Source organism: Podarcis muralis, chromosome 1, assembly GCF_964188315.1.
Source record: "Podarcis muralis chromosome 1, rPodMur119.hap1.1, whole genome shotgun sequence".
NCBI lineage: Eukaryota > Metazoa > Chordata > Lepidosauria > Squamata > Lacertidae > Podarcis > Podarcis muralis.
Genome location: NC_135655.1, coordinates 99060682 through 99078668, shown reverse-complemented (window position 1 = coordinate 99078668; position 17987 = coordinate 99060682). Strand labels below are relative to the sequence as shown.

The 17987-nt window shown below is 40.8% G+C and overlaps 1 protein-coding gene across 8 annotated transcripts in view; it reads right to left on the bottom strand.

The window, feature by feature from the left end:
- Positions 1-17228, bottom strand: part of ARHGAP15 (Rho GTPase activating protein 15) — a 380707-nt gene extending 363479 nt beyond the window's left edge. Inside the window, exons 1-4 of one of the 8 annotated variants that reach the window (XM_077935823.1) lie at positions 13480-13734; positions 12442-12492; positions 11820-11876; positions 7535-7714 (exon numbers count right to left, since the gene is read on the bottom strand). In XM_077935823.1, the coding sequence (XP_077791949.1) occupies positions 7535-7699 (165 nt within the window). In that variant the 5' untranslated portion in view covers positions 7700-7714; positions 11820-11876; positions 12442-12492; positions 13480-13734. Of the gene's footprint in view, positions 1-7534; positions 7715-11819; positions 11877-12441; positions 12493-13479; positions 13735-13763; positions 13867-13901; positions 14353-14420 lie in introns of those variants that run through there. The other 7 variants (XM_028745310.2, XM_028745307.2, XM_077935836.1 and 4 more) reach the window with 7 other exon arrangements.
- Positions 17229-17987: the final 759 nt, after the last annotated feature.

The window sequence follows — 17987 nt, the reverse complement described above, 5'->3', positions numbered from 1 at the left end:
ATCTGAGCACCAATGAAAGAAGTTACATGCTTTGAATTTGCACTGAATGAGACAAAATGCACCCCTCTCTGAGATTTAAGAGATGAAAATGGTTAATATTCATGCACAATGAGGGATTGCATATGAACAGAAAGCATAGGAAGAACTCTTGCTTAATAGAGTGCATGCCCAGCCTTAAGATTTGTGTAGTTGAGATAAGACATTAATATCATTTCATCTATTATGGACTAGTCTTAGCAGCATGGAAGTTCCCACTGAAAACTAGGCAAAACTACAGAAGGACTAAGCATCTTCTTGCTCCAAGTTGCCAGCTGACAGCACCAGTCCTATATGCATAATGGTGAAACAATTTGATCTCTATCTGAAAAATAGTCCCAGTATGTACATGTATGCAGCCATGAATGTTAAAAATACAACATGTTCTACGCATCTGCAACATCAAACGAACCTTAATATTTCATGGTTGCCACAAAAGGCCTTGTACTTTTTCAACTATGTTTTGCAGCATATATTTTTTGTATGATTGGCAGCAACATCTGAAGGCTTAGACAAATTCAGTGAGTTGGCAAAGAAAAATTGGCACAGAGTCAAAAGTTCCAATACAGCAGGCTTAGTAGATTGCTGAATATGAATACAATGAAACTAGAGCTGTCACCTGATTAAAGAACTTTTAGCTGATTAATCATATGGCTTTCGATTGATTAGTTTTTAGTGAATTAAATCCACATATGTATTCTGATGAACAAATCAATTGCTTTTTTGTGGGGGGGGGGGAATGTAATTTCTACATTTTCAGATGGTACATGCATCACAGAAAACTATATCAGAAGCAACTTCCATCCTGTGTTGAGTAGTAGTAGGAAAGTCTCCTGCAATATCAAATCTGCTACCTGCAGTTCTTATAGTATGTGCATTAAAAATTACTTATGATTTTTTTTTTAAAAAAAAATCTGGTTTCCCATGAATTGGCGCACCTTAATTGGTGAAAGTATTTTAATCCACTACAAAACTTAATGTTGCAGCCTCCACCCCACCCCACCCAGATGTCCCCAAAATCTTCTACAGAGGTTGTCCCAGCCCTGCTAAAGAGATTTGTATGGGTGAGTGGTGAGATGCATGGAATAGGAGAGGAAGGGGAATTCCTACTGTGTGAGAAGAAGTCTGTTTCACTCATCAACAGGCACCACGGGCTATCACCCTATGATTACATATCCCCAATGAACCAGAATGGATCGGTGAACAAAGTGCTGAGCTTAATAGTTATGGGTTCCGATTCTAGGCCAACTCTAGACTTAGTAGCAGCTTTTGCCCATTTTTTAAAAATCTCATCTGTAGAGTTATGCTAATATTCTATACATAAATACTTAAAAGCATGTTTATATATAAATGATTAACATTAAAATAGTGCTCATTAAATATTTTATTTACTACTGATGATTATTACCCATTTGTCACCCAAAGGTCCCAGGATGGGTTACACAGTAAAGAAATCAAAATAAAACTGACAATAATTATATTTAAGTGAAATTGCCAACAGCTATGGAGATCTACAGAGCCTGCACTTTAAAATGCTTATTGGGAAACCCTACCAAAATCAGGGTATAATCTACTCACAAATCTAGGAGAAAGATCTGTGTATGGGTGCATGAAGCTGGAAACAGGTATTTCCAACTTCCTCTGCTTTGCTACCTGCTGTATTGGACTTTAGCTCTGCCAAATAGATATACATTTGTTTGGTGTTGCCAGATTTATACAGGTACAGCTTTTCATAAAACCCCACAAACTGCAATATAGTTGGTGTAGCTTACAAATGTGATGGACGTAATTTAATTTCAAAAATATGGGGCAGAGAAAGATTTTTAACCTTCCCTGTTCTAGGACTCTTGGCACATCAACCAACATGTACTTCTGTGCAAATCGTTCCCATTCAGAATCCTACTGGTTTTTCAGGATGTGTTTTGTAGTGTTTGGGCTTTTGCTTAAGACTTTGGGCCTTTCCCGTTTGCCTTTCGCCAGCCACTTAACAGACTCGCTCGAGCAAATATGCCAAAATACTTTGCATTCTGTCAATATCTAGTCAGGAAACTCTGCATGGAAAAATGAGAGAGATGAAAATACTAGAAAGAGCGAGGAAATGAGGAGCATGGCAAGCTTTCAATCTATTATATCAGAGCCAAGTTTGCATGGTGAAATGACATACCCTGCGTCTCTATAATTAGCTGCTAAGAAAGCACAACTTTTTCAGCTCCCTACAAAAGAACATAAATTGCAACTGTTATGCTTGTGGAAAACCCAGCAGCAAATGTTTGGTGTCTGGTGGAACTTTTTAGAATCCTTTTTTCTTTTATCATCCCCAAGTATTCTCCTCCCCACCCCACCTAGCCTCATCCCAGACCGAAAGTTATGTAACAAGGTAATACCAACAATGAGAAACTGCATGATAAAATCCTGCCCAAAAGTGAAAAATGCTAATTTTGTCTCATTTAGCAGCTGGATACAGAAATGCTCATTAGTTTTAAGAGGGTTAATCCTTTTAACTTTTGCATATTGATATGCCAATTATGCCTAATTGTACAAGAGGCATCAGTCAAGGTAATAGTGCATAAACACATGAAAGTTATTAAGTACATCCCAACATGTAATAAAGTAGGTGTTAATTGGTAGCTGAGTTCTGCAGGCTATTGAGGTGGATAATTCATTGAGAGATGGATCACTTGTAATTTCTCTACATAATTCCTTTTGCAGTCTCATGCTGTGATGTTTTCATGCTTGTCAAAAACAACTGCAGCCTAGTGCCTTTTGTTAAACACAGCCAATAAAATATGTTAGGCATCATTAAATATACTTAACTTTTAAACTTTTTCAAAGTTACAGTTCCTACTGATAATACATTGTACTATTTCCAAATAAATTACAGTAAACATTCTTTTAACTTCCTAACAGAACATCTCACTTATGAGGGTTGGGGGTTGGTGTGTGTGTTTTTTAAGTACTACGTGCAAATGTGTCGCCAGCAAGTGATAGTTTTAAATTGGAAAGCAAACATAAGGAAATGAATGTTTCATCAGCTACTAGGTTGATATCGAGGGGGGGGGGAGAGGAAGGGATTCAGTTCTGAAATGCAATGCAAGTTTCTCTGAACTAAAGATTTACTTCTGCCAACTGAGAGAAGAATAATTAAAATCATGTATTTGCTGAGCTATGGTGATGAAACGGCTGTGGTTAATTTTGCATTTGAACATGGAGGTAAAAATAGCAGAAGGGCGGGTGCGGGGGGACGGGACCAACAACTGCAGCAAGATTATTCCATTTACTGTCTCAGTTAAATAGCTGAATATTTCATAGGGGCTTGTCATATCAGCAGAATAGCCAATTAATAGCTTCCATGGCTCTGAAAAGAGAAAATTTTGGTGCTGGTGTGGGATGCTAGCAGAGTTTTTGGGCTTTCACTTATTTGCTCTGATTTGAAAAACTGAGCTGGAATCCAAAGCAAGTGACTAACATTGCATAAATAATTTTGCAATATCATATGGCCTCAGCTGCAAGTTGCAGCCATTATGGAGGAAAATGAACCAAGGGAGGCTCACACCAATCAATTTGTTTAGTAGCACAGGATGAGTAAAAGGGAAGGGACATGACTGGCAACAGAGTTCACCTCTAAAGTATTAGCGCTTAAATATTTTCAGAAGGGATAAAATAAACAAATCCAGTACCACTTGGCTTTCTCTGCCATGTGTCAGGGTTATTTCAGACTCCAGTTTTTAAATATCACAAATAATCTGAATCATAGTATTTTTACACAGGTCATTAGCAAGTGTTACATGCTAGGAAGAGCTTTCATTTCTCATTTACCTATCTTAATACAATGTTAGGCCATGTCTTTCAGAAATATAATCCAATGTCTGCAACACAAAGGATTTTTAGTTGTTTAGTAAGAGCTTTACATGGGCAAAGCAATTCAAAATTTCCCATTGAACATGTTTCTTACTCTATGGAATAAAGAAATGCAATACTTCTTCAAATGCTTTCCCAAACTACATAACAAAGCAGAAAATGCCACTGAATTATTGGACCACTGAAGCCACAGTGTCATTGTGGGAATATGAATGGTCATAAAGATGACTGTAGGTGAGTGGATGGATGAGTACCTAAAATGCCTCAGGTGGAATGGAAGGAAGGTTACATTTGGGGGGGGGGGAGGTAATTTTTGCTTTCCCTTGCTTTGATTTTTTTTTCATTCTAATGCCCTGGCATTTAATTATACCTTAATGCAGTGTTTCCCAACCTTGGGCCTCCAGCTGTTTTTGGACTACAGTTCCCATCATCCCTGACCACTGGTCTTGCTAGCTAGGGATTATGGGAGTTGTAGTCCAAAAACAGCTGGAGGCCCAAGGTTGGGAAACACTGCCTTAATGGTCTGTTACAGGAATATCATGAAGTGCCTTATATATCTGCTGGTTGTAGCTGAATATGTTTATGTGAGTAAGGGTGGAAATGGGTTTGGGAAGCATCCTATTTTTATTCCTCTCTAGTGAGATGGCAGGAGAACTGCGTAATTGCTTTTACTTTCTAAATTATATCTATGTGTTAAGGAGAGTGTAAGTTGAGCAGTTAATGTGCATAATATCTGGCCATTGTGCAATTCACCAGGCCTCATGGAGAATGTGCACATAATCCTTCATTTCCTGGTCACTATACATAATTCCCAACAGGCCTGGGGAAAGTGAATATAGTGCCTGAATTTTGTACATTCGTGAGGCATAATTCCCAAGAGGCTAGGGGGGTTGTACGTATCTCAACTTCATTTTGCACATTCTCTGGGCAATATGCACATTTTCTGACCAATATGCATAATCTCCAAGAATGTTCAGGCGTTTTGCAATCTCCAGTCCCCAGGCTGCTTCTGGCCCACTTCCGAATTATACATAACCTCCCCACTGATTAGGCAAGAAGCAGGAAAGTGGGAGGGGCTCCAGATAAAGTGGTGGGTTGTTGTTTTTTACCATTATTTACTTAATTTATATCGTACTCTTCCTCAAAAGGAGCCCTTTTCCCTTCAACCCAGCCCCCCTTTAACCAAACTCAGCTGTTTCCTAGTCAGTTGAGCAACACAAGGGCGATTGCAAGGAGAGGAAAACTAAACACCTGCATCCCTCCCCCCCCCCTGCCCCGCGTCCTGCAATTCTAATGCCCACCCCACTCCCCATGGGGTCAGTCATCATGGGACTCACAGAGGAGGGGAGTTTATTCAGTTGAGGAATGCTTACCCAGCAGGGGAAAAGAGAGCTGTGAAGTATCACTGATCCTACACAATGCCATTTCTGGCCCCATCCTATGCAGGCAAATTACTTTCCTTCCCCCTGCCTTTTGTGCCAGCCAGCATGAAATGTTCTCAGTGACACTAACATTTGGAGGAAAACTATATTACTGTGTAAGCTACAGTTTTTCATAACAGTAGCTGAACAATAAATCTACGATGTTTTGCCCATTTTTATTTATTCTTACAAGAGGCAGAGGGTGGGTGGGTGGTCCAGGTGAAATGCAGAGGGACAGCCAGGACAGGCATCAGCAGCCCCCCCCTGCTCTGCTAGCTCCTCTGCCTGCCAGCTGGGGCACCTGGATCCAGAAGCCCAGGCAGCAGGCACCACTACTCACCATCTTCCTCCTCCATGGCCAGCTTGGGGATCTGCTGCTTCTGCCACCACTGGTTAGAATTAGTGGTCAGAGTTGCCTCAGAAGGAAAAGCAGCTCAGGATGGAAGAAGGTGGTCAGAAGCAGTGACCAGCACGCCTGGTAATCCACTATTAGGATGAAGAGTCAGTATGGATAAGGCAGTGCCAGCAGCAGAAAATATTCAGGCTGATCAGCCACCACTTCTTGCCTCTTTCCCATGCTGCTGCTGCTTCTACCAGGTTGACTTTTCATCTGGCTTGGCTTCAGCGGCAGCACCGAGGAGGAAAGGCACATGACGGTGTGGCAAGGTCTAGGAGGACGGGGTACGATGAATTGGCACAGCCGCTACTGAAAACGGTAGTTTAGTAAAGGGCTACCAATGGAATTGGGACGCGGGTGGCGCTGTGGGTTAAACTACAGAGCCTAGGACTTGCCGATCAAAAGGTCGGCGGTTCAAATCCCCGCGACGGGGTGAGCTCCCGTTGCTCGGTCCCTGCTCCTACCAACCTAGCAGTTCGAAAGCAAGGTAAACGGCGTTTCTGTGTGTTGCTCTGGTTCGCCAGAAGCAGCTTAGTCATGCTGGCCACATGACCCAGAAGCTGTACGCCAGCTCCCTTGGCCAATAAAGTGAGATAAGCGCCGCAACCCAGAGTAGGTCATGACTGCACCTAATGGTCAGGGGTCCTTTTACCTTTACCAATGGAATTATAATGGACACAGAGTGATATGGCAACGGGATGGATGTGTCAGGTGAGGAAAAGCTGGGTTAGATGTCTTCAAGCTACTTCTCCTTCCAGCCCATCTCCCAGCCTTGATACTAGTAGCCTTGCTGTGTGGTTCCTTGAAGTTGTTAAGGTGAAACTAGAAAATTCCAGATCAGCCAATGGAAAGACAATTACTGTCACTAAGAAAGAACTGTCTCTAAGAAAGGACACGCTGACCTGGCTATTGTAACTGAAACCTGACTGGATGAAGGGGAAGATGCAAATGTTTCCCAGATGTATATCTTTGGGCAGAAAGGAGAAGTAGCTGTTATTTATAAATATATGAATGTATCTATAAATATATCATCTCCCTCATCAGATACTTGGGCCCACTCAATAATTGTAGTGCCTGTATCTTGTGTAAGGAACTTAAGACAGGAATGGTGTTGAGGAACCACAAGGTTTTTTGTCTTGGGGGCCTTCAACACACGTGTCCGTGCAAGCTTTTCTGAAGAGATGTGGCACCCCATGGCTGCCAATGTAATTATGGGCTTGTCTCAAATTATATCAGGTCCAACACATATGGCAGAACACACCCCAGAGCTTGTGTTTTGGAAAGGATTAGGAGAAAGTGATCTGTAGGTGAGGGAGCCAGTAATGACTCAATTCTAATAGGCATATAACTGTTTGATAAGGTGTGACCGCCATGCTGCTGCTAACCTCTGCAAGGGTGAAGGACAAATTTCAGTGGTATGAAACAGTGGCTGATTAATGGTTTTCTGGTGTCTCCGGCAAAGTTTCCTGATACTCTAGTCCTCTCTATACTGGAGAAGGTAATCTAATTAGTTTCAGAAGACTTCAAAAAATGCAAAATATATACAGTGGTACCTCGGGTTACAAACACTTCAAGTTACAAACTACGCTAACCTGGAAGTAGTACCTCGGGTTAAGAACTTTACTTCAGGATGAGAACAGAAATCGCACGGTGGCGGCACAGCAGCAGTAGGAGGCCCCATTAGCTAAAGTGGCACCTCAGGTTAAGAACAGTTTCAGGTTAAGAACGGACCTCCGGAACAAATTAAGTTCTTAACCAGAGGTACCACTGTATAACAAAACAAATGAGTGGACACAGAAAATTATTGTAGAGCAGTACTTACGGGCTCAATGACTTTCACATTATCAGACAGTATCATAGATTTGCTTTGGCTATGTCTGTCATGGGGGCTGTTGGCATTTTTGATCCTCATCTGAACAGCACCTGTGCTTTCATGGGAATGATGCAGCTTTTCTGCACTGGTATCAGCAGACATGTACCGCTGCATGATTATTATGTCAACCTGAAAAATATAATAGCCAGTAAGGTCAGACACACCATGCACTAATCTAGATTTTATTCCATCTTAGTCAGTAAGCAGACAACACTGTGTATTAATCCAGGTTTTATTCCAGTTTAGGTAATAAGGAAAAATAATAGTGAAACCAGCTGAGTATCTCTTAAAATCTATCAGTAGAATCAATAATCTAGGGCACCTTATTACTCACCAACTCGTCCAAGAGCAAAGTTTACATAAAAGATTATCTTTATCTCAAAGGCCACTCTTCTGTTGTGTAATCTTTCAGTAACCTTTCCAGTACATCCAGCTGGCAGGCCTTACAGTTTGCCTTTGGTCTTCCCATGTTCACATCTGAGACACATATCTCAAGTTTGCTCACAGGCTAAAAGTGAAGTGTTTGGCCTTTGTTGATTATGCCAGAAAGACCAGCGGAGGATGTTGCATGCACGCCTGCTTTATATATTATGTTTCAAAATGCACCCCATAAAACCTCTTATATGCCGGCCAAAATAGGTAGATGGTTCTGGAACTAATTACAGACTAGAGCAAAGTAGAGGCAAATATGTTGCTATTGCATTAGGGTGGAGGGGTCAGCATCAGACATCAAGGTCACTGGTAGAGATGTCACCAAACTATGCAACTCTTTGGCTACATGTCAAGGTGCTGCTAATGCGTATATTTTCCACTCAAATATTAGCCACATTTTCAGACATCGTTCAGTGCTTTTAAAACACTAAACATGCTTATCTAGTTTCAGAAAGAGAACACATTTTCAAAGCTTCATCCATTTTACTTAAATTGTAACATGATATTTTTTCGTACTTAGGACCTTGGGCTATTATTAAATCTGCCATATCTCATAACTATAGGGTTGTCAGGCCAGATTTGTGCTTAGGTGGGAAATCTTTAAGGAAAGCCTAAGAGCTGTGGGAAGTACAGGCACTTTGATGCAAAGAATGCCATCTTCCGAATGAAATGCAAAGCAACATTTGCCAAATATTTGCTAGGAAGTATCTGTCTGCATCAGCTGTTTTTCATGTGATATGTGTATCTAAACATAAAGCAAATAGAAGGTGCAAGCCATGCTGCATCCTGATTCCTCCTCTGAGTAGGCCTTAATTTCTGCTGCTTGAATGTAAACACCCCAAAAGGTCCTAAATATCAAATGTTATCTCTTATGACAGTCTGCACAAACATCCCATAATGGCTTTTAATCTTGCTATTGAACTGCTATTCATTTTCTAATAAGCAGCTGTTATTTGTATTCGCCATTATGGTTACTACCATTATGATGGACTTCTCTATGGCAATGACCTCTGTAGATGCAGCACATTTCTATGGCCCGGTTCATACATAACACTAATCCACCATCCACATCACGCTAAGCCACGGTGTTGCATGAGAATCAGGCCTTTGTTTTAAGCCACAATCTCTAGTTTGTACAAATTAGTGGAGAGTGAAACTGAGGTCCTTCTCCCAGCCATGCGACAGGAGGAGTGGCAGACGGGTGAGAGGAGAGAAGCACATGAGCCTGAAACCTTCCTCTGGCTCTTTCCTCCTTCCGATAAACCATGCTTTCACATTATGTGCAAATGTGGTGCATTTATTATACAGACACACATTCATCCTCCCTGGATGAGATTGTGCTTCTGTCACAACAGTGTCCCCGTGTGCCCTACATTTTACCACAGAAGCAATTGGCAGCTATCTATTTGCTTATATGGGAGCGAACTGCAAACCTGATTCCCAAATAGAGGTGGCCAAAGAGACTTTGGAATCTGAGGCAGAAAATGCAAACAGCGCTCCACCTCATGATGCTAAAGTATAACAAACTAAATAACTGGCAATGTGCTCATTTTTAATGGTATGCAAAAACCTCCTTCCCCAGGCAGCAGCATAATGGTAAGGCTGTTCCTGAAACTGGTGAATCTAGCCACTGAGAATCGAGTCTTACCATCTGCATAGCTCAAGCATGGTTCCACTTCTTCTGAAAACACGAAGCTCGTGTATGCCGAGTTTGACAGCACTGGGCTGGACTGGAGTAATAGTTTAATTCTGACTGGAAACACCTTACAAAGATCTCAGGCAAAGGCCTTTCCCGTTTTCAGTACCTGAGGTCCATTGACTTGGATAAATTGGGGGCTAAACCTGAGTGATGGAAACACCCACACAAGTATATGGATTGGCAATGGGCCGTAAGACCGTGTCCATCTGATCCTAAAAGTGGCCCCCTGATAGAACTAGTTGCTGACCAGTGTTCTACTAGCTAAAGTGATTTTAGAGATCTATCAATATTCACAATCATTTTCTTCTTTGTTTTGTTGCCCACTCAAAGCATGATGGGGCATACGGCTGTCATGAGTATTTATCTTTAAGAAACTTTCTAAAGATAAACTCTCAGTGCTGGAAGGAGTGTGTAGGTACAATAAATATGCAAAGAATATTACTGAAGCATAGAAGGAAGGTCTGCTTCTGTTATCTCACTTGGTACGATCCTCCTTGCAGAGGCTGTGGTTTCTATTGTAATTCTCATGGGAAATTTGCACATATTTTCAGAGGCTCTATTTATACACACTTACTAAGCTAGCAGTACACCTTAGGTTCTGAGTTTGTGAAGAAAGGATTCATAGATCATCTCCTTTTGTAACCTACACACGTGAGGGGATCCAGCAAATTTAGACTCAGATGTGGAAACCCAAGTTATATTGATCTCTCCCTCACCTCCTTTAAAGGGGAAGAACTGTGTGACTTGATCTTGTCTTCATACATATAAGTTCTGCATCACACTTTCTGTTTTGAGAATGGTGAAGGGGTGGAATGCATACCTGCTATTCCACTAAGAATGGCAAGGGGAGCAGGGAGTGATCAGGTAGCAAGCGAAGTGAAAGAGCTCAGACCCAGGAGAGCTGCTGCAATATAATGTAGACAGTAATGAGCTAGGTGGACTGATAGTATGGCCTAGTAAAAGGCAGTTTCTTGTGTAAGGATTTGAAGAACAGGGTAAAGGGAGACCGGTGTGACTTGAAAGACTCATCTGTATGTTTTAAGATGTAACTTTAGAATTTGACTTTCACTGTGCAGATACTCTGCAGTCAAGCAAAAGCCACCAAATCTTCATTCCAGGAAGCTACTGATACTACCAAATTACTGAGGAACTACAGGGGAAAGTCTTTTCAGTAAGATATTAGGGGTCGATATGGGGGGTGGCTCTGCAGAAAGCTGAGGAGAAGATAGAGGGGTGGCTGCCTCCCCTCTGAGGGTGTGGGGAGGTAAGGGAAATGGCAGAAAGACATCTGGAAAGGAGAACTTTCAGAGATACAAACTTTTCAGAAAAACAACAACTATCCATTGCTCAAGAATTTGTAACTCTGGGGTTCCAGTTAATGATGCAGAAGGCAGCAGTTTCCTCTCTGTCTCTCCATAAGCATTGTAGAGCAGAGCTGGTTTGTGCTCTCTCTGCCTCTGTTGGACATTTTTTGCATTAGCGTTTGGAGAAATCTCCTAACTTTCATTACTGCTGATATGGCTCCACCACTGATTTTTAGTGCACACGCGATACTGTAGCTGAGCACGTTTTTCATTCTTAATGATATGCCCACAGGATACTATTTTTACTAGCATTCCCACTGTTTATTACTATTGCTGCAATACTTCAGCAGTGGGACTTCTTACCAAAATTTGCTAATGTGGCTTTATCATCATGCCGTAACATCTTTTAATTTCTTCATTATTTCACTGCCCCTATACACACCATACCTTTCTCAATCAAAACCATTTGCTGACCAGATTTCTGTTAGAAGTGACACGTCAAAGCTGGCAAACATTTTTTGACAAAACCAGTTAAGCCCTTGAAAATGTAAAAGTTATCGTTTGTGCTCCCAGTGCAAATACAGATGCCAGTATCTGGACCCTTTCTCACATTATATATCTATGTTGGAGGCTCCATTGAATAAGTTGTTGGTGTATTTTCTACTACATTTAACATAACAATGCAAAGCAATCTGTTTCTCTCCCCATCCATGTGCTGTGCTTATTTTATCATGCACATCTAGCAACATCTAGCAACAGGTTGTATGTAAGACTTCAGAAATAAATGAAGTTTCCTTACCTACAGTTTGCTACACATGACGTTCTTATCCACTGTACCAACATCCACCGGTAGCTTCTAAAAAGCAAATGGAAAACATGAAGCAGTTACGTATCTGAAAGCTACACAAATCTCTCTTCCCCTGAAGCAACAGAAAGAAAGCAAAGAGGAAAGCACGATGTAACCACTTCCTGTTAAAGGGAGTTAAGCACCCCCACAGCAAGTCATACATGCAGTTTCATATATAGGAATAAACTGAAGAGTATAACAGGCAAATGCTCTAGCATGAAAATTACTTAAAGTTACTGCAAGTAGACAAGCAGACTTTCAGAAGATCAGCAAAGCAGTTGAAAAGGAAATACGAGGAGGAATTAAACTAGCTGGAGTCTGAACCAACTTCCTTTTCCTCTGTTTTCTGTAGAAAATAAAAAGTCTTGCAGAAATTTACTTGGGCATGTTGGAGGCAGATGCTTGGTTCTGCTGCCTTTTGCCATCTAATTAGCTCTTGAATTACAGCTCTAACTACTGCATCTAGTTTACATTTGCGTATAACATTAGGTTTTTGGTGTTGCACTTCTGGCAAGCTTAATGTGCCGCTGTTAATGATCCTGCTTTGTCAACTTCCTGTTTGAAAATTACCTACATGAGAGACTTTGCCGAGGCCTCATACATCCTTGTTTGGAAGTCAGTTGCACTGAAATGAAAAGAGCTTACATGTTGGCATTTTTTGTATCAGCGTTCTACCAGACCAAGTCTAAAATACTGCTCTGTATTATGACTTTCTATAATTAGGGCATAAGGCACTATGAAGATGCAATTTCCATCTCCTTCTCTTATGCAATTTCCACTCATTCTGTAATGAACTATGTAGAATTTTCTACTGAGTCACACCCTGCAATGCACAAATCTCAACTAAAGTATTCGTGACAGATGACCACCCAACATCTGCTTAAAAACCTCCAATGAAGGAGAGCCCACCACCTTCCAAAGTAGTCCACTGGAGAACAGCTCTGTCAGAAAGCTCTTATTGATGTTTAGTCGGAGTTTATTTGAGATTTGTTCACTGTTGACTTTTTAACAGATTGTGCTCAATTCTTTGACTTCCATTTCCAACCATAGGGTAGGGTTGTCCAGGGACATACCCAGGATCCCCCCCCCCCTCTATATATATAAAGCTCAACAACTTTTGTGTCCAGATAGGCCTTAAATACACACACAGGTTGCTGGAGCACAGGAAAAAACAGAAGAGGCAAGTTCCATGACCTTTTATACATAAGTGTTGTTGTTTTAAAATAATTCTGCACTTTAAAAAAATCATATTCTAGGGCTGAAGCAAGTTTTATAAATTGAGCAGACTGACATAATTTACATTAGGGTTGTATCTACCTAATCATACTGCATTGAAAACAGTGGATTTAAGTTAGTGAAGCCCATTGATTTCATTGGGTCCAATTCGAGAATGCCTTGGTTGGCTGCAACCCTTTTTATTTTGGCTGTTTCGAGAGGCTTTTATATTTAAAAGGATTCTAAATTTCATCTCGGGGCAGTCATGCATTTAAAGTTACTTAATTGCATTATATAATTTTGGAAAACTTTACAAACATGGGCCTAGTACTTCTCACTAATGCTAGTAAACAACTGGGCTGAGTATTGACCACATTGTGTTATTTGTATCGCTTACAAATGAAAGCACTTTATGAAAACAAAAGCTGAATATCCCCAAGAGGTATAGAAGGGCTGTCCATGCTGGGCCTCCTATGCCTATGGCCCTAAAGAAGCACATTTAGCAAATGAGGCCTACAGCCCTGAGGGGAGGTTCTTTAGTCCAGCTCCCATCAGTCCCAGCAAACACAGTCAGTGCTCAAAAATGATGGGAACTGGGAAAGATGGCCTCCCCACCACAAGTTTACATGACAAGGTCTGCAGCACTGAGAGAGAACAGTGTATAAAATGAGGCCTACAGACCTGAGGGCACTGTGTTTAGAAATTAAGGGCGGGAAGAGTGACCAAGGGAAGTTGGTGGCCCTTGCCTCTCTCTCCCCCCTCTCTCTGTCATACATATAGAGAAGACTGGCTGGTCTTGAAACTCTGAAATAGACAAACCTCTAAATATAGACAAGTATGAGCTGCAGCTGCAACAGAACAATCCAATGAGATTTATATAGCCAGAAAACAGAGATATGAGGAAAGTTGACAAGCCCACACTGAACTGAACTTAACTAGCCAAATATATTGTAAACCTGTCACATGGCCAGAGTCTTTGGAATGCAGAACATAAAAATAAAAATCTATGCAAAATTTCATTTGGACCCATGAAGAAAAGCCCTGTATGATGTTAAGGCAAGGAGCAAGTGCTTTTAACACTCCTTTTCTAAACTGCTAGTATCATAGTGAAAGAAGTTGTGCAACACAGCTTCCTCTTGTCAATAAAGCTAATAGTGTCTTGTATACTATAAAGAGCTGGTAGTTTTGCATGTTGCTCAAACTTGAGCCTTCCAGGCTTCCTACCTAAAAATATCTGAAATTTTGACCAAGTTCAGCACAACAAATTAGATGTTGAATTTACTTCAACACAAGAATGCCCCAGCCAGAAAACAAAACTTTCAGTTCTAGGCTAAATACCTCATGAAATTCACTATAATTGTCAGGGCCAGTCCAGGACATTTTGCTGCTTCAGGCAAAATTGAAAATGCTTCTTCCTGCAACCACTGCCGCCTCCTCTGTGCCGGCCCGACTCCTTTGACCGCCACCTCCATTTGATAAGGTGGGTTATTTTGCACCAGATTCAAGAAATTTCGGGGGAATAAGAGATGACACACAGGCAATGCAGATGGGAAGACTTGAGGGAGGGTTTGCCCTGAAGGCAACAGCAGTGAAGGAAGATGAAAGAACAGATGAGTTCACCAAAGGACACTGGATTACAATAAATAACAAGTACATTTCAAGCCTATCAGATAATATTTCTCTCTCTCTCATAGTAACCCACAATACAGGAGCTCATGAAGAATAATCACATTGATAAATGGGGCCCCCTCCCCATGTAACTAGAGCAAGGTGTGTTGTTTGCTGAAAGGAAAATATTTGCACCCAGAACAGGTCTATAGAAGCACAGTTTCTGTGATTAAAGTTTCACTCCATCCAAATTTCCTCTCTCTATATATATTTGTTCACATTCAACTTTTATGATGCCACTGGTTTCAGCGCCAAACATAGCAGAGTCTACAGAACAGAGCTGGAGGCTTCAATACTCCCCATTAGCAAAGCCCACTATCAGTATTTCAGTGGAGGTGTGCTGGAGGTGGTCAAATAATGTGTGAATTTCACCCCTTCCTCGATATAAGTAAGCTGTGAGCAACTGTGCATCCTTTCGTTTAGGGGTGGCTGTCATTAAGTGACAGTGTCACATAACTGATATTTGACAAGCTGGAAGCTGTGCCTGGTGCCATTGACAACAAACCCTCACTTATAATAGTCAGAGTATGTACAAAGCCAGCATCACAAACACATGCTGATGCATTATTTAAAGAATGCTTTTGACAGGGTTTAGGAACATGTCAGCTGCAAATGCAGAGCATTCTCATTTGTGATAATGTTAAGACCTTTAGGTGCTAAGAGCACCATGACAGAAGTACTGTGGTGTAAAAAAGAAAAGGAAAAAGGACGGGGGGATAATATATTCAGTTCAGTTTAAACAATAAGCCTCTCATGAAAAATATGTCAAATTCTTTACTACTGTCAATATGTTGAAAAGACAGATCCATTGCTATATCAGTATGGGGGTTAGAGAAAAGTGAAACATTAATTGTACGTACTTTTAAAAGACTCTGTACTTTATCAAAATGCAGTCTCTATAAAATTTGTATTTTTCAAAGCAAAATTCCTTTAACACTTTAACATTATTCCAGTCATCCATTATGTTCAAGTAAAGAGGTCATATTTCACCTGAGTTAAAAGCAGGAACAACTCCAGTGGCAGCTACCACTTTGAGGACCCCCATTTCCCAAAGATATTAAGCTCCTTTGCTTGAGGCATGTGCCCATTCTGTTTGTTGCTTTAATTTCTTTCATGGACCTTTTCATTTTTGCCTACATAAACCTCTTAATAAGGTCTCTCAAAATCATCCGTTGGGTCTTTTTTGTGTGTGCATATGTTTGTGCCACACTTAAAAGGGTATTTACCCCAGCCCATATCTAGACCATTTGGCATCTACTACATGTGTATATCAATGGGATTTGCCCAAGGAAACCAAGCTGTCCTGATCTCCTAGGCAGAGACAGGGGTGGGCTGGATGTTCCCTTCATAATGCAGGAGGGCTAGTGGCCGCAAATGTTGGTTTTGAGAGATCACAGTTACTTCTCTTCTTGTGCATGGAGGGAGGAGAGCTCATTACCTCTCTGTACCAACACAGATGTAGATGGTTTTCAGGTTCCAATCCCAAGCTTTAGGATTTGTGGGAGAGGCCTTAATTGTGGTTCCATCTGCATCTGTTACATTATGTGGTAACCTAGGGTAGTTCTTCACTGCTGTGGTGTCTGTTGTGGACTCCTTCCTTTAGAAGTATGATTGTCCCCATCAGTACTGATTTTTCGTCCTCAGGTAAACAAATTTTTGTTCTATCAGGCATTTGGGAGAATTTGATGGGAACTGTTTTGCTTGTCATGATGATACCACTGGAAGTTACATGACTCTTGGTGGTAATGTATATGATGTTATTGTATTTATTATTTGCTGTACACCAGATTGGGATCCCTTTGGGATAAGGGTGATTTAGAAATTAAATAAACAAATCATGGAGGATGCTATCATTGGCTACTAGCCATGGTGAAGATGCTAGAGGTGTGCTTCTGAATACCACTTGCTGGGATGAAACAGTGAACAGAAACTGGTTCTTTCGGCCTTCCCAGAGGCATCTGGATGCTCACTGTGGGAAATAGGATGTAGAGCTAGCCAGGCCTTAAGTTTGATCTACCAGGGCTCTTATATTAGGATATGGACCTGCCTGATAAAAAAAATATGACATTGTCATGGCACAGAGATGGAAAGAGGCCAGACCCAAAGCAGAAAGCAGAACGGTCTTCATAGCTTTCAAGGGAACCTTTTGCCCCTAGCCTAAACATAGCAGCCAAATTGGCATTGATCCAGCTAGTTACCCACACTTATGCCCTGTACATGGTTGAAGCCATTCATCCTTACAGCAGTTAGTCAATTTACTAATAAAAGAAGCAAGGTATTGACCCCAACGTCAAATATGTTTTTTTCCTCATTTACTAATAACATTTCATGATCTGACAAGTATTTTGGCTTGGGTTTCTACCCTGATTATTTTGCCTTTTGATTGATAGTAGCTTAATTTCCTATAATCTGATTTGCCTTTTAGTTTAGATTTGTGAAATTTGTCTTCATTTGTGAAAATTGCTTAATGCATCTCTTTAGTGCATCTAATTAATTTAATTCATCATTGTGAAAAAGAAACTGACATAAGATTAGAAATATCAAGAAATTTGAGATGAATCAAACACACCCCATTCTTGCGTCACATAGTACGCATGTGTTTTATAATGATGTTGACTGATACAATGCTGTGAAACTCAAAATTTTGTTTCATTTTGTGATATTTTCGTTTTTTATGTGATTTGTGACATCTAAACTTTTTTGTTAAATGAATTTCCTTGATTCTATTTTGTTTGTAACAACCACAACAAATTCAGAAATAAAATGTCCATATGTGAGCCAAAATGCTTATTCGTCCTCTTCCTTATTTAGCATCTGCAATGTTCTAGCTACAAATAGCCATTATGTTTCTCAAATGCAAAATTCTGATCCTGCCAGGCAGATTGTTCAGTCAAAGAAGGCTCTTTGCATGCATTTCTGGACCTGCTGTCTGGATGTCTGTATTCACTATCAACAAAGGGTAGTGGGATAATAATGCTAGTTCGGTAATTACGCATTCAGTGACATACACACAGCAGGTGTTGATGAGATGGGGTGCACATGTGTATCTAGACTTTAACGCCATGAAGTCTTCATCGTGACTGCACCATTCACATAGGATATGCCTTCTCTTTATCTTGTGATATACAGTGGTACCTCAGGTTATATACGCTTCAGGTTACAGACTCCGCTAACCCAGAAATAGTGCTTCAGGTTAAGAATTTTGCTTCAGGATGTGAACAGAAATCGTGCAGTGGT